This window comes from Protopterus annectens, chromosome 6.part0, assembly GCF_019279795.1.
Source record: "Protopterus annectens isolate FY-2018-M chromosome 6.part0, PAN1.0, whole genome shotgun sequence".
Classification (NCBI taxonomy): Eukaryota; Metazoa; Chordata; order Ceratodontiformes; family Protopteridae; genus Protopterus; species Protopterus annectens.
Genome location: NC_056737.1, coordinates 1054681845 through 1054695667, shown reverse-complemented (window position 1 = coordinate 1054695667; position 13823 = coordinate 1054681845). Strand labels below are relative to the sequence as shown.

Sequence of the window (13823 nt, the reverse complement as noted above, 5' to 3'; positions counted from 1 at the left end):
GCTTTATCCCTCTACACCACCAAAGTTGCATTATTTCCAAATATTTCACATGCAAGTCTAGCGTTGTGGTACTTTAATATAATTTTATTTATGTAGTTATTTATTTATTTTACATTTGTTTACCGGGATGGTTCAAATGGGACAGACCCAGGGAGAAAAGCTCCAATCAATTCTTAACATAAAAAAATTGTAACAGAATAGTAATTAAAAAAAATAAATAAATAAAATAAAAACAGTAATAAAACAGAACATGACATAAGACTGATGGGCTCATGCTACCCTGAAAGCTCAAGTAACTGTAAAACTTATGTTGGCCTAGTAAAAGGTATATTGCATCATGTCTGTGTTCGTGTTTTTTGCCAGACCTGTGTACTAGTAACACCTTTTGGTTAAATAATGTGCTTTGCAGAGGGTGTTAGAAAATGACGAAAATATGGAAGAAATGAACGAGGAGGAGGAACTGGAAGATGATGTTCCAAAACGCAAAAACAGGGGCAGAGGACGGGTAAGTAACCTTCCTTACCCGAATGAGCTTTAGCTGTATGTTTTAAGTAAAGCAGTTGGTACATTTTAAAGGTGTGAGGTAATGTACCCTCATAGCTAATGCTTACAGTTGTTTCAGGTGTGCATGTTTAGTGCAAAAGTAAAATCATTTACTGCATTTGGGGACCAGCATGAAACGGCCTCACAGCTACTGCAGTAGCAGCTTCTAAGTCATGTACCTGCTTTTGCTGTTCATAGGTTCATAGGTTCATAGGTTCATACTAGGCTATCTGCCCGAGGGCATTTACAAGCCTAGCCCATCGTTTTGTGGCTTACGCCACCCCTTTAGTATGGGGAACTATACCCATTATTTTGCTGTGCCTCTGTCGAGCAGTGACACTGAGGTAATCCCTGGGGTATATCTGCGATCTCCCATCCATTGGTCAAGATTTCTCTTGAACAAGGCCAGCGAGGTGCTCTGCCTCACATGTACCGGGATTTTGTTCCACAGCATAGGGAGTCTTTGGGTAATGAATCTATCCCTCCAGCACGTCCTATTAATAGCCGTGTCGAGGTTTAAGTCTCCCGCCCTTGTGGCTCTGATGGATCTAGATTTTTGAGGTGAAGCATATTCATCAAATCTGGGTTTGACATGGCCTTGTATGTTAGGCAAAGGTCACCTCTGAGCAAGCGTGGCGACTGAATAGAGCTGGAGTTCTTTCAGTCGGGCAGCATAGGACAGATTTTGAGACCCTTTATCCTTTTGGTGAGGAACTTTTGTGGCCTCTCCAGCTGCTGCAGGTGTCGGGTCAGATACATCCCAAATGGGGCATTGTACTCAATCATTGGTCTGATGAGTGATGAATAAAGGGAGACTATGACCTCCCTTGATCTAGATGAGAATCCCTTCATGATAAGGTGGGCAATGTAGAAAGTCTTCCTAACTACTTTAGCTACATGGGTGTCGAATGACAGACTACTATCAACCTGGGTCCCCAGGTCCCTGATAACTTCTTCTGTGCTCAGTGGATTGCCACCTATTTGGTAGCTAGGGGTAACCTTGTTTTTCCCAAAGGGTATGACTATGCATATTTTGGCATTTAACTTCAGGCCATGGCTCTGGCACCAGTTATCCGCTTTCTGTGAGACCCTTCTGAAGGATATCTGTGTCAGATGTGTTTTCTACTATGGCGCCCAGTTTGCAGTCATCTGCAAACTTTGTCAGCCATAACCCTCCTGTGTTTGCTTGTACTGGAAAAGTAGATGCCAAACAAGAGTGGGCCCAGGACTGAGCCCTGTGGGACACCACTTGTGACAGGTTTTGAGTCTGACATGGCGCCAGCAACTCTGACCCTGTGGGTTCTGTCACTCAGCCAGTTTGCAACCCATCTTGTGATGTATGGGTTAACATTTAAGCTGATGAGTTTTTCAATGATACCCGAGTGGGGTATTGTATCGAAGGCCTTAGCCAGATCGAGGTAGGCTGTATGGACTGCCTTTCCTCGCCAATGGCTTTGGTGACTGTTTCAAGAAGTCAACCAAGTTTAAAAGGCATGATCTGCCTTTGACAAAGCCAAACTGGGTTGGATCCAAAGTCTGCAAATTCCCTATGTCTTTATTTATGAGGTCCATTATGATCCTCTCCATGGCTTTGCAGATAAGGCTTGTCAGGCTAATGGGCCGGTAATTTCCAGGGTCGGTGGAGGCACCGCCTTTGTGAAGTGGGACCACAGTTGCAGTGCGCCACTCTGTGGGTACGTATCCAGAGGTAAGACTTTGATTAAACAGCTGTCCTAGCTGTGGGTTTAATTCCTCATTGAGTTCGTGGAGCACACAGCCGGGGACACCATCAGGTCCCATGGATGCTGTGTTTTTTGCTTTGGAGAGAGCAGTTCTCACTTGGGCGCTGGAGATGTTTGTGGGGCTGCAATCGGTCGGTATAGATATCTCTCCTGTTGGCGGGGAGGGGGCGGAGAAGTTTGCACTGAACCTGTCAGCCAGTATGTTGGCAATGTCTGTAGGATCAGTAATCTTCACATCATTTTGAACTAGTTCTGCGCATATCTGGGAGTTTCCTCCTAGGTGTCTAACATAGCTAAAGAAGGCCTTATGATTGTCTTTTGAGTCTTTAGCTATTTTTCTCTCGAAATTTGCTTTGGATGATTTTATGAGAGCTCTTAGTTTTTTACTTATAGTGATCAAGGGTGTCTTACCTTTTAAGGATTTTGCTGTATCTTGTAGTAGCTTCCTCCTTTTATTGTAGAGTTTGTTTATGGCTGGGGTCCACCAGACTGGACGCTTGCCTTTGGTACTAAGAGTCTTTGTTTTGTTTGGGATTGCCTTATCCATGCAGTCCTGCAGGTGCTGGTAGAAGGCGCCTGTAAGTGATTCAGCGGCTTGAGTACTGTTTTCCACCAGCTCGGGGCCTTAAAGGAGACCACACTAGTCTTTAGAAGTGTGAAGTCGGCTTTTGAGAAGTTCTTTACTGTGGTCTTTTTTATTTCAGGTGGGGGTGGGATGAGGACCTCCAGCGAGATTAGTTTGTGATCTGATCTCACCAGTGAGGTGTATACTTCCGGTGTTGAACATTGTGCTCCCATGTTCGTGATGATGAGATCAAGTATGTTATCTCCTCTTGTGGGATGGTGACTAGTTGTTCCATGGCATTTGAGTTTATAAATTCCAGGAACTTTTGGGCTAGGGTGTTTGGGCTTGAGTAGTGTTCCCAGTCTATATTAGGGTAATTGAAGTCACCTAGTATGATGGTGTTTGGTGATACATTTATCCCTCTAGTGTTTTCAGGAAGGCCATGTGAGGTTCCTGAGTTTGTGAGGGTGGCCTGTAACATGCTACAATTTGCAGAGCAGTCTTGCCTATGGTTAATTGCACCTGGATGGTCTCCGATGCATCGTGCGTTGCCACCAGTCTTGAGGTGTGGGTGTCCTTAATGAATATGGATACCCTCCTTTCTTGGTATTGTCCGGATTTTGGGGCCGGAACGCATGATATGAGGTAAAACCTGATAGCGCTGGGGTGCTCTCAGGAGCCTTGAACCAGGTTTCTGTCACAGCACAGACATCGATGTTCTCCATACTGAGAAGGGCCTCGAGTGCGTGCATTTTGAGATTGAGACTTCTGGCATTGAGCAGCATTACCCTTAGTTTTTTCCCTTTTTTGTGTTCTAGGGTGGTAGGTTTAGAATTTGAGCCTTGCCTAAAAAAGGCACTATGGGGTGGCAAGAGCCTTTGCCAATATCCGAATCCCAGGGTGACAGGTGCAAGCCGTCCCTTGAAGCAGCGTGGCTTGTCCAGCATGTCATCCCAGGCAGACAGATACTGGATCCCCTTTGAATGACACCAGTGTTTAAGCCAATTGTTAAAGCTGATCATCTTATCTCTGTATTGTGGCATCACTCTTGGTGAAGGTAGGATACTGCTCAAGGTCAGGGTCATACCTGCCTGGGCTACATAGTCAGAGAGCTCCTCAATGTCTCTTTTCATGTAGTCCAAGGAGGTGCGTCTCAGGTCGCTTACACCAGCGTGGACAATGACTGAGTCATATTTGTACTTGCTGTTGAGAGACCTGAGTGCTTATGCTATGTGGCGGATTCTAGCGCCCGACAGGCAGCTTACTGTGACCTTCTCCTTACTCAGTCTGGTGAGCGGGACATCAGTGTGTCTGACTATGGAGTCACCAATGACTAGTGTGTCTGGCATTGTGTTTGGCCTTAAGGGCTGTGACTGTTTGACACTCTGACTGTGAGGTCTATGTGTTGCAGGTGTTGTGTTCTGAGGTGGTGGTTGTTTGGGTGTCTGCTTTGGTGGCCTCTGCTGTTTTGGTAGATTTTTGATCAGAGCCTCCGAGTATGTCTTTGTGTGTTTATGTGTATGATTTGAGGTTGTAATGGTGCTATGTGAGACTGGGTCTATAGTGTGTGTGGTAACCTTCTCCTCCTGACTGGTCTTGCCAGTCCTGTGTTGAGAGAGCTCAGCCTCCAGTTTGGCCGTATAGTTGCATCTCTCGCATGTATTTGTGTTTTGTGGGAGGAGGAGAGGGTTGTCTGTGTACATGAGGCAATTGTAACATTGCCTCAGTATTCCCAGGTTCACCAGCTGAGCAGGAGAGGACACTAGCAACTGATCCCTCGACATGCTAGAAGGATAGACAAAAACTTTAAAAAGATTCAGGGGACGTGGGTGACCGAGAAATGGGGGTTACCTTTTGGGGTACTATCTATGACAAGAGTGCCGTATCAAGGTAATAAGTACTGTAGGAGCAAGTGCTAGGTTTAACAGATAGAGAATAGTCTACTTGGAGTCAAGTGGAGATGATCTTTTTAGTTATAGGATAAGCTGATTAGATCAGTAGTATAGTTCGAGGAAGGTAGTTTTAAGGGAAAATTTGAAGAGTGGACTTTAGGTAGCCCGAATAGTTTAAACCTGCCTAACCGGCGCTGCCCTAGTGTGCAACAGTGGCAGCTCCGCTCTAAATCACGCTAACGCGCGTTTTATACCAGGGGGCTGGAAAAAGCTAGAAACTGGCCCAAAACGACCAATAAACTACTAGTTACTGGCTGAAACCTCACAAAACTGGACAAAAGGCAGCTCAATGCTTCCCACTCCCAGGCGTTCAGGACTGACATGTGCAGGGGAATCACCAGTTAACATGACAAGAGGAGCAGAGACCTGTAAGTATTCAACATGGTTCACAATACTGTGTAATTTGTTACTTTCTTTGTCTTAGATGTCTGTTTTGCAGCAGTCTAGATTGTTCTCTTTGTCTTCACAAAAGTGTTTTATCGGCAAATCTGTCATGTAGATTGGAGTTTAGCTGAATATCTAGTCATATGACTCCACTCAGATGTTGAAAAAATGCTTAATTCCCTCTTTGACTCCTCTTTTCTCTTGCAGTTTATCATCAAGCTGTCCGGTAGTGATTACAGCCTTCACTGGACAACTCACTTGATGGTGATACTGCATGTACTTCCTTTCCCACGGGTGTTATTTGTGAAGAATTAATAGTCTTATAGACCAACCCCACCTCCACACCCACACATACACACCCTCACACAGGTGTTAACCTGCCACAAATGTATAATTTTGTAGTTAACTGTACAGTTTCTGCAGTAAGCTATACATTTTCTTACATGAAGGCTATGGCTTGGAGACTGCAATAATGGCTTCAGATATGCATCCGTTTAAGTTGTGCAGCGAGTACTGGTCAGCTGTCTTGTTATTACTCATAGTGCTGTGGGCATAGACGCAGCCTTTTCTCAAAAGGAAGTTATTGCTCTGTCATGGGTGTCTCCTTCATTTACAGTTTGTATTATACACTAAAGCAATTAAATTGCCTGTTTGAGGAACTGTTATCAATGTGCTTGTCAAAGTTAACACATGGTCTTAGGTCTAATTTACTGTCTACACAGGGTAGTAAACAATATCATTCATATCTAGGACCGACATCAGCACTATTCTGTGGGATATATTTTGGCTGCATGCTATACAAAGGCATAACTTGTGTACCTACCTGTGTTCCATCTCTTACTTTCCATTTGTTTACAGTTGAAAGCTTATGTGATGTGTGTATTCAGGTGCATGCACACCTGAATACACAGCCCAGAGGCAGGATGTATAGTGACTGGAGGTGTAGGTGCACAGACCACAATATGAGTGATGCGGAGGGCTTTCACTTAGAATGATGTTTTATTTTGCTGACCATTTGCTGCTTATTCTCAAGGCAGTGTTGTAAAAAAGCAACTAACTGGTAGCAAGGCCTGAGCAGATAGTAATTCAAACTCATACTAATTCTCTTCAAGCTACTTAGCTGCACTTGAGAAAAATCGAGAATAACTGTGCTAAATCTATGAATCTGCTGATATAATTCACCTCTGGAATTCACTCATTTCATGGACTTCCCTTCCTTCAGGCTTAAACTGAAATTTTCTTACACTACAGTAAAGATATTTAGAGAGATTCCCATCACCTAATCAAAAATGTTCATTAGAACATCCACCAAAAACATCCCCAGCAGGGATGTTACTTCTCTGTAACATCCCTGCTGGAACAGTACCATGTCTAAACTCAAAACCAACACTGCACAGAGTATCTAACTATGACAGAAAGACTGCAGATTTCAGAAACAAGTACAAAACAATGTAAGAAGTAATACAAAATCAACATATATCACTTTAACTACTGAAGAAGCATTTACTCTCTGCTGTGGCACATTCCCATTCACTTGCAGTACATCTGTGAACGGATTCCTATCAGATCGCTGAATGCTCATTTGACCGAAACTCATTTCACCGACACCAAATGACTGAAAACTCATTTCGTAGAAAGCTCATTTCGCCGAAAACTCATTTCACCGAAAATAGTACAGGCAGTGTATATGCCCTTTTCCCCACTGTAGTGCGACACTGGAGTTAGAATATATAAGTAGGGGAGTGTGGAGGGTGCAGCCCCACATTGGGGGATGTGGGGGCATAGCCCACCACCTAATGTTGTTAAAAACTACCAACTTACCTAGTTAATAGGAACTGGACAGTATAAAACTAAGCTAGGTGAGGGGCTGCTCCCCCCACACCCCCATACTTATATATTCTATCTCCAGGGTAGCACTACAGTGAGGAAAAGGGCATATACACTACCTGTACTATTTTCGGTGAAATGAGTTTCGGTCAAATGAGCTTTTGGTGAAATGAGTTTTCAGTCATTTGGTTTCGATGAAATGAGTTTCGGTCAAATGAGCATTCAGCGATCTGATAGGAATCCCTGAGAACATATTCATCCTGTATTTAACCTTCTTATAAATTTAGTTATTTTATGTATTTATTGACATTTGATTACTGGGAAAGTCCTACTGGACAGAAGCCCATTTTCAGCAGAGGTCCAGAGACAAAAGCTTCAAATGTTTAATAAATTATTGTAAAATGTTTCAGCATTTTCTTCAACACTTAAAACTGCTTCCTTTTGTAAACTTAAACATGCAGCCTTGTCACATGATATCTAAGTAGCCAACAACAAGGGCCCAGAAATCCTGTCCTGCATGGACATTTTGACCTTTTCTGTTTTTGCCCTTAGGATCAAGCCTGGTGATTCGGGAATAAGTTTTCTACAGCTTCTACTACCGTCAAGGCATTATTCCTGTACTAAATCTTATCCTAAGTTCATGCCTCTACTGTGTTACTACAGTGGATGGCTTATACCTACTAGAAATCTGAGATTGGCAAGTTACCATCTTGTAGAAAGACACAGAAGCTGCACTTTAGTGATGATAAAACTTTTGAAACATCTGGAACCAGCATCTCCACTAAGGTTAGATGCTCTAGTACTTAGTGCATCTTTAAGAAAAGTCTGTATTCTAATCTTACTTTTGTGATAAAATGTTTATGTAAAAAATGCATCACTTAAACTGTGCAAGTTGTCTTAGCATTGTTTTTCATCAGTTTTTCTGCCATTTCTGTTTAAGGTAAACCCGCTCTTACAGTAAGCAACCTGGAGAATGATCTGCCGTCATGTTTTTCTAAAACTGAAAACTCTGTGCTGCAAATAACTGTTATGATAAAGCACACTGACATTTTCAGATATTACTCAGTTTCCTGTTTATCCCACACTAACCTGTTATAGTTATTGATGCACTAAATTTGCAGAGAGTTAAATATCATTTCTGTTGAAAACTGTTTATGTACGTTTGTTGTGTGTATGTGGGCCACTTTTCCCTTGACCTCTACTTAAAATGCATTACAGCACAGTATGTCATCCCAGTAATCAAAACATATAAGTGCTCAGATGGTAGTATAGTTTTTAATGCTGTTTTATTCTTTAAAGAGGTGACATCCTGACAGCTGTGTGGGTAAGCCAGTGGGGTTCGTTTTTCTCTGTTACTGCCTTTAATGTAAGGAAATGAATACCTGGTCACTGCGTACTGGCTCCAGTTTGTGGCACTTAATCTGTTTTGATCTGCTTCCTTATTTCTTGACACTAAACTGATTAAAGCCCTTAAGCTTCAACTTCTAGATTTTTGTTGCCTGCACTTTGAAATGACTACATCTTGGATTTCTTTCTATTTAAACTGAATTCCAAATGGACTGTTTAAGTTGGGGGGGGGGGGCAGAAAGTTCATTCTGCTGATGACTTTTACTTATCCCAAGTTGTGAAAGTCTGCATTGTGTTTATTTTACTAATGTCAAATTGTGACGCCTGTGCTCTGGCCCAGCAATAAAAGAGCCTCAATCCTCACCACTAACACCAGAGAGGGCATGTCACATGAGAGGAAAGGATAACAAATACATACAGTAAAGTGCAATTTCCCTTAAGAGTACACAGATCACAGTCAGTCCAGAGCTGGTTGCTCCCTTGCTCCCCAGGCCCTCAATAAGACTCCCCGCTGGCACAGCTATAGGGTCCAGATCTCAGCCTAGTGGGCAAGCTAAAACCTCTAGCACCCTCTCTGTCCAACCAGTGCTTCGTGTCCCTGCCCAAGTAGCTGGCACGCACACACTTTGAGATGAGAGTTTACACAACCACACAGACACTTTTGGGGAAGGCTGGCACAGGTTCTCCAGCTGTGCCCCTTTTTCCCAGACTATACTGTAGTACCAGCTGCCACCACCCACTAATAATTATCAGCTACTCAAAGGCCCTTAAAAGGTTGTCCAGTTGTTACTGTACAATATTATTATCCAATTGATAAGTGTGACTACAGTCAAGGCTTATTAGAGTGGCTGTGTACAGTTTTACCAAAGGCGTATTATCTCTACACAAACCAGCCACAGTTAAAAGGTTTTAAAATATTTAATAATAAATAATTAAAACCACAAGACAATACTTTCTACTATACAGTCCTAGTCAAAAGTTCAGAGATCACACAGAAATACTTAAAATAAATCAGTAGTACAGTTCTGACATCACAGAAAAACACTTAGTCTAACATTTTCTAATTCCTAGCTACTTCTAGGTGAAAACACAGTTCTAACATACTACTTACATAAAGAGAGCATAAGGCAGTGCTGGATGTCCAGACAAAAATACTTAATAATCTCTGGTTCGCACTGTTTAAAATTGAAACTGCAGTTCTGATAAAGCATTACATCATCTTTTACACTTTCCTGGTGTTCCCAGGCTGACAGAAACTGCATTTACATTATTTTACACTTAGAGCAATAAAGGACATTCCATATGTAAATTCTGATAATTATTTTTTAAGTTAAAACAATAGGCAGGATGCTTACTCCAGACTCATCGACTCCAAATTCTAACTTCAAAGGAACAGACATAAAGTAATTTTAATTTCAAAGGACCAACAAGAAATGCTGAACTTATCTATCTTGACAGCAGAGGGCAATGTTGCCATATTGTTTCAAGTTTAACAAGCCTATGATTCACATTCATATTTACAAATGATAGAATTATGTATAGAATTCTATCTGGCTAGGCTGGCAGCCTTCACCCTTCTCTACCAGTCTTCACACAGATCATAGCCTGTTAGAGTTCTGATGTTTTAGTCCTTGCTTCATTTTTGTATCTTATTGTTAAAATGTCTTCCCAGGTCTCATGTTTGGAGGTGCACATTGTGACATCCTGTAGCTGATGTAAGACAGTAGCCTTGTCAGTAGTCCCAGTTTGTATGCAAAAAAAAAAAGAAATGAAGATTCAAGCAGAAAACCTGTCGTCTTCATAAATTCAGAAATTGTAGTATAATAAAGTAGGTGTTGATGGAGTGCTATTTTCATGCAGTAGTGATGATGTTATGTGGGGGCTGTCTTTGAGTTCCTGATAAGAAGTTTTTATGTCATCTTAGTGCATAATTTCATTTGTTTAGACTTAAAAAAATAAAAAATATAAACGTATGCAGCATAAGTTAGGTTTAACTGTAAGTTTCTCAACTACTAGGAGTTTGAATTTGCAGTGAAGAGCATTGGGGGTGTCAGATGTGCAAGTAAAAGATTAAAGGTACACATTTCAAGATAGAGGAGTAGAAAGGAGCACGTGGAAGTCACTGTTTTTAAGGAATGTACCGAAGACAAAAGACTTGGTCCGGAGTCATGTGACTCTGCTACTGTTTCTCTTAATGCTGCAATAGTGTAATTACAAACACAGGGAAAGGGATAGGGAGATGCGTCTTTTCTTATGAGTGGAATGTATTCAAAACAGACTTCTGGAATTCAAAGCATGCTATTGGACACCATTTGTACGTATGCAGTAGAGTTGTCACTGTTTTGCCTTCATTTCATACTTGATCTCATCATCACGAACATGGGATCAAAATGTTCAACACCGGAAGTATACCCCTCACTGGTGAGATCAGATCATAAACTAATCTCGCTGGAGGTCCTCATCCCGCCCCCACCTGAAACAAAAAAGACCACAGTGAAAAACTTCTCAAAAGCCGATTTCACACTTCTAAAAACTAGTGTGGTCTCCTTTAAGGCCCCTGAGCCAGTGGTAAACATTACTCAAACCGCTGAATCACTTACAAATGCCTTCTACCAGCACCTACAGGACTGCATGGATCAGGCAATCCCAAACAAAACTAAGACTCTCTGTACCAAAGGCAAGCGTCCAGTCTGGTGGACCCCAGCCATAAACAAGCTCTACAACAAAAGGAGGAAGCTACTACAAGATAGAGCAAAATCCTTGAAAGGTAAGACACCTTTGATCATTATAAGTAAAAACTAAGAGCTCTCATAAAATCATCCAAGGCAAATTTTGAGAGAAAAATCGCCAAGGACTCTAAAGACAATCATAAGGCCTTCTTTAGCTATGTTAGAAACCTAGGAGGAAACTCCCAGATATGCTCAGAATTAGTTCAAAATGATGTGAAAATTACTGAACCTACACACATTGCTAACATACTGGCTGACAGGTTCAGTGCAAACTTCTCCCCCCCCAAAAGGAGAGATATCTATTCCAGAGGATTGTAGCCCCAAACATCTCCAACGCCCAGGTGAGAACTGCCCTCACTAAGGCAAAAACACAGCATCCATGGGACCGGATGGTGTCCCCGGCTGTGTGCTTCATGAACTCAACGAGGAATTAAACCCACAGTTAGGACAGCTGTTTAATCTTAGCCTCACCTCAGGATACGCACCCAAGGAGTGGCGCACGGCGACTGTGGTCCCACTTCATAAGGGCGGTGCCTCCACAGACCCTGGAAATTACTGCCCCATTAGCTTGACAAGCCTTATCTGCAAAGCCATGGAGAGGATCATAATGGAACTCATAAATAAAGACATAGGGAACTTGCAGACTTTGGATCCAACCCAGTTTGGCTTTGTCAAAGGCAGATCCTGCCTCTTAAACTTGGTTGACTTTTTCGAGACAGTCACCAAGGCCATTGATGAGGGAAAGGCAGTCCATACAGCCTACCTCGACCTGGCAAAGGCCTTGACACAATACCCCACTCAGGTATCATCGAAAAACTCATCAGCTTGAATGTAAACCCATACATCACAAGATGGGTTGCAAACTGGCTATGCGACAGAACCCACAGGGTCAGAGTTGCTGGAGCCATGTCAGACTCAAAGCCTGTCACAAGTGGTGTCCCACAGGGCTCAGTCCTGGGTCCACTCTTGTTCGGCATCTACTTTTCTGAAGTACAAGCAAACACAGGAGGGTTATGGCTGACAAAGTTTGCAGATGACTGCAAACTGGGCCATAGTCGAAAACACATCTGACACAGATATCCTCCAGAAGGGCCTCACAGAAACGGATAACTGGTGCCAGAGCCATGGCCTGAAGTTAAACGCCAAAAATGCATAGTCATACCCTTCGGGAAAAACAAGGTTACCCCTAGCTACCATATAGGTGACAATCCACTGAGCACAGAAAAAGTCATCAGGGATCTGGGGACCCAAGTTGACAGTAGTCTTTCGCTTGTCACTCATGTTGCTAAAGTAGTTAGGAAAACCTTCTATATCGCCCACCTGATCATGAAGGGATTCACATCTAGATCAAGGGAGGTCATCGTCCCCTGTACTCATCACTCATTAGACCTATGATTGAGTAGAATCCGCGCTTCCCAATCTATCTGACCAGACACCTGATGCAGCTTGAAAGGCCCCAAAAGTTCCTCACCAAAAGGATAAAGGGTCTCAAAATATGTCTTATGCTGCCCGACTGAAAGAACTCCAGCTTTATTCAGTCTCATACCGCTTGCTCAGAGGTGACCTGTGCCTGACATATAAGGCCATGTCAAACCCAGATTTGATGAATATGCTTCACCTCAAAAATCTAGATCCCTCAGAACCACAAGGGCGGGAGACTTAAACCTTGACACGGTTATAAATAGAACGTGCTGGAGGGACAGATTCATCACCCAGAGACTCCCTATGCTGTGGAACAAAATCCCGGTACATGTGAGGCAGAGCACCTCGCTGGCCTTGTTCAAGAGGAATCTTGACCAATGGATGGGAGATCGCAGATATACCCCAGGGATTACTTCAGTGTCACTGCTTGACAGAGGCACAGAAAAATGATAGGCATAGTTTTTATTCAAACTAAAGGGGTGGCGAAAGCCACATAACTATGGGCTAGGCTTATAAATGCCCTTGGGCAGATAGCCTAGTATGAACCTATGAACCTATGAACCTATTTGACATACATCTGTGAGTTACTTCCTTCTTTCTATAACCAGTATGCTGCAAACAGTAAGTGTTTCGGGGGGGGGGGGCATTGTTGTACAAAGAAGTCAACTTCTTACTAAAATTTTTTTGTGCATCAGTTCTTATTATTACATCTGAGAGTATTTTAATTGGATGCCTGTTATAAAATAAACCATTTCAGTATGTTAGTAAAACAAGAAATACACATTTAGAATGATGTCAAGTGTAGGGTTGTTACAACTGCTTTTCATTATAGTCACTTTTATTCCTTACAATGGCTGGTCTTTTCTAATCTCAGTGGAAAATTGAGCATCACATGGCTCAGAATCCTTGGGGATGAGGGTGCTGGATCAGAATCCTGGGATATGAGACAGAGTGGGGATTGTAGAGCCACTGTGCAGATGTTACAGTATGACAAAAGTAGGACAATAAAGCAGATTTTTTTTCTTTCAAAAGGTAAACCTTTGGCCATATGTCGTTGGTCTCCAGATATTTTGGTAGATAGTTAGGCAGCTAATTAATTGTTTTTGCTTTCATAGTAAGTGAGTGGTTGGATCCTAGTTAGCAATTTTAGCCATGTCCTGGGAGAAAAGGAAAAACTCGCTGTACCTTATTATATACTTTATAATGTTTTTAGTGTATTACTCAATGAATATATATTATGTACAGCACTCCTTTATTAATGATGCCTTACAGCTAACTTCTGCTATTATTACTTGCATATTCTCTCATGTAT

General features: G+C 42.3%; 1 protein-coding gene across 4 annotated transcripts in view; it reads left to right on the top strand.

Annotated features, from left to right (window-relative positions):
• Nucleotides 1–13823, top strand: part of DPF3 (double PHD fingers 3) — a 1486280-nt gene that overhangs the window by 735720 nt on the left and 736737 nt on the right. For all 4 annotated transcript variants that reach the window (XM_044074663.1, XM_044074664.1, XM_044074665.1 and 1 more), the window contains one exon: nucleotides 410–505. In XM_044074663.1, the coding sequence (XP_043930598.1) occupies nucleotides 410–505 (96 nt within the window). The remainder of the gene's footprint in view (nucleotides 1–409; nucleotides 506–13823) is intronic.